At 54.2% G+C, this 1142-nt stretch overlaps 1 protein-coding gene across 1 annotated transcript; it reads left to right on the forward strand.

The window, feature by feature from the left end:
- Nucleotides 1-254: 254 nt before the first annotated feature.
- Nucleotides 255-1137, forward strand: LOC108357493 (carboxypeptidase D-like; the record flags this gene model as incomplete). Its single annotated transcript, XM_017608566.1, has 3 exons — nucleotides 255-333; nucleotides 490-587; nucleotides 784-1137. Coding segments are annotated over exons 1-3 (531 nt in total), but the record flags the coding sequence as incomplete, so codon positions are not given.
- Between the last annotated feature and the right edge of the window lie 5 nt (nucleotides 1138-1142).

Here is a 1142-nt window from a genome sequence, read left to right on the forward strand (position 1 = left end):
TGGCCATCAAGATGGTCAGAGGGTCATCAGATCAGTACATCACCGGCAGCTACCACCACCAGCCCTACCTGTCACCGCAAAACTATGCTCATCAGCTGCAAACCCGAGCAGCCGTCCACAACACTGGTGTGCGCTCCTTCAGAGGAAACTCCGGTGGTGACACCTTTGCCAGCAGTGGACTTCTCCAGGGACCTTCTTCAGCTCCAAAGAACGGCAACAAGATCGTCGACTTTGGCTACCACCACTACGAGGCGATGGAGGGCCTGCTCCGCCAGTTTGCCGACTCCTTTCCGCAGCTCTGTCAGCTGTACAGCATTGGCAAGTCGGCGCAGGGTGAGTTCTGCTGTTGTTTTTTGGTTTGTTTCGATTTGGTGCATTTTTTTCGAAGCAGCAGGTGTTGGTGTTGTTGTTCTGTTGCATTTGTTTTTAACCTTGATTTTGTTTTCTTCTTTTTCGCATGTTTATTTGTCTGTCACTGATGGTGATTAGGCCGCGAACTGTGGGTGCTCCTCGTGACAAAGAACCCCGGCGAGGAGCCGCTGCTGAAGCCCAACTTCAAGTACATTGGCAACATGCACGGCAATGAGGTATAGCAGTGGTTGAGCAGTGTTTCCTGGTGCACACAGCTGCTGCAAAAGTTTAATCTTGTGTTTTCCACCACTTTCAACCCTTGTTTTNAGCAGTGGTTGAGCAGTGTTTCCTGGTGCACACAGCTGCTGCAAAAGTTTAATCTTGTGTTTTCCACCACTTTCAACCCTTGTTTTTTATTCTGTCATTTTGCAGGCAGTCGGCCGCGAGCTGCTGCTGCACCTGATCGAGCACCTGATCGCCGGGTACACCGCCGGCACTGATCCCTACGTGAAGCACCTGCTGGAGAACACGCGCATCCACATCATGCCCACCATGAACCCGGACGGCTTCGAGTCGGCCATTGAGGGGCAGTGTCTGGGCGGGACGGGCCGCTTCAACGTCCGCGGCATTGACCTGAACCGAAACTTTCCCGACCAGTTTACCATGAGACGGGAGCAGGAGCAGGAGGAGGTGGCGGCGATTCGCGGCTGGGTCGAGCGCATTCCCTTTGCCCTCTCGGCGAACCTCCACGGCGGCGCCCTGGTCGCTAGCTATCCCTATGATAATACGCC

Source organism: Rhagoletis zephyria, unplaced genomic scaffold (genome assembly GCF_001687245.7).
Source record: "Rhagoletis zephyria isolate East Lansing unplaced genomic scaffold, Rhagoletis_zephyria_1.1 Rzeph_scaffold_78575, whole genome shotgun sequence".
In the NCBI taxonomy this organism is placed as follows: domain Eukaryota; kingdom Metazoa; phylum Arthropoda; class Insecta; order Diptera; family Tephritidae; genus Rhagoletis; species Rhagoletis zephyria.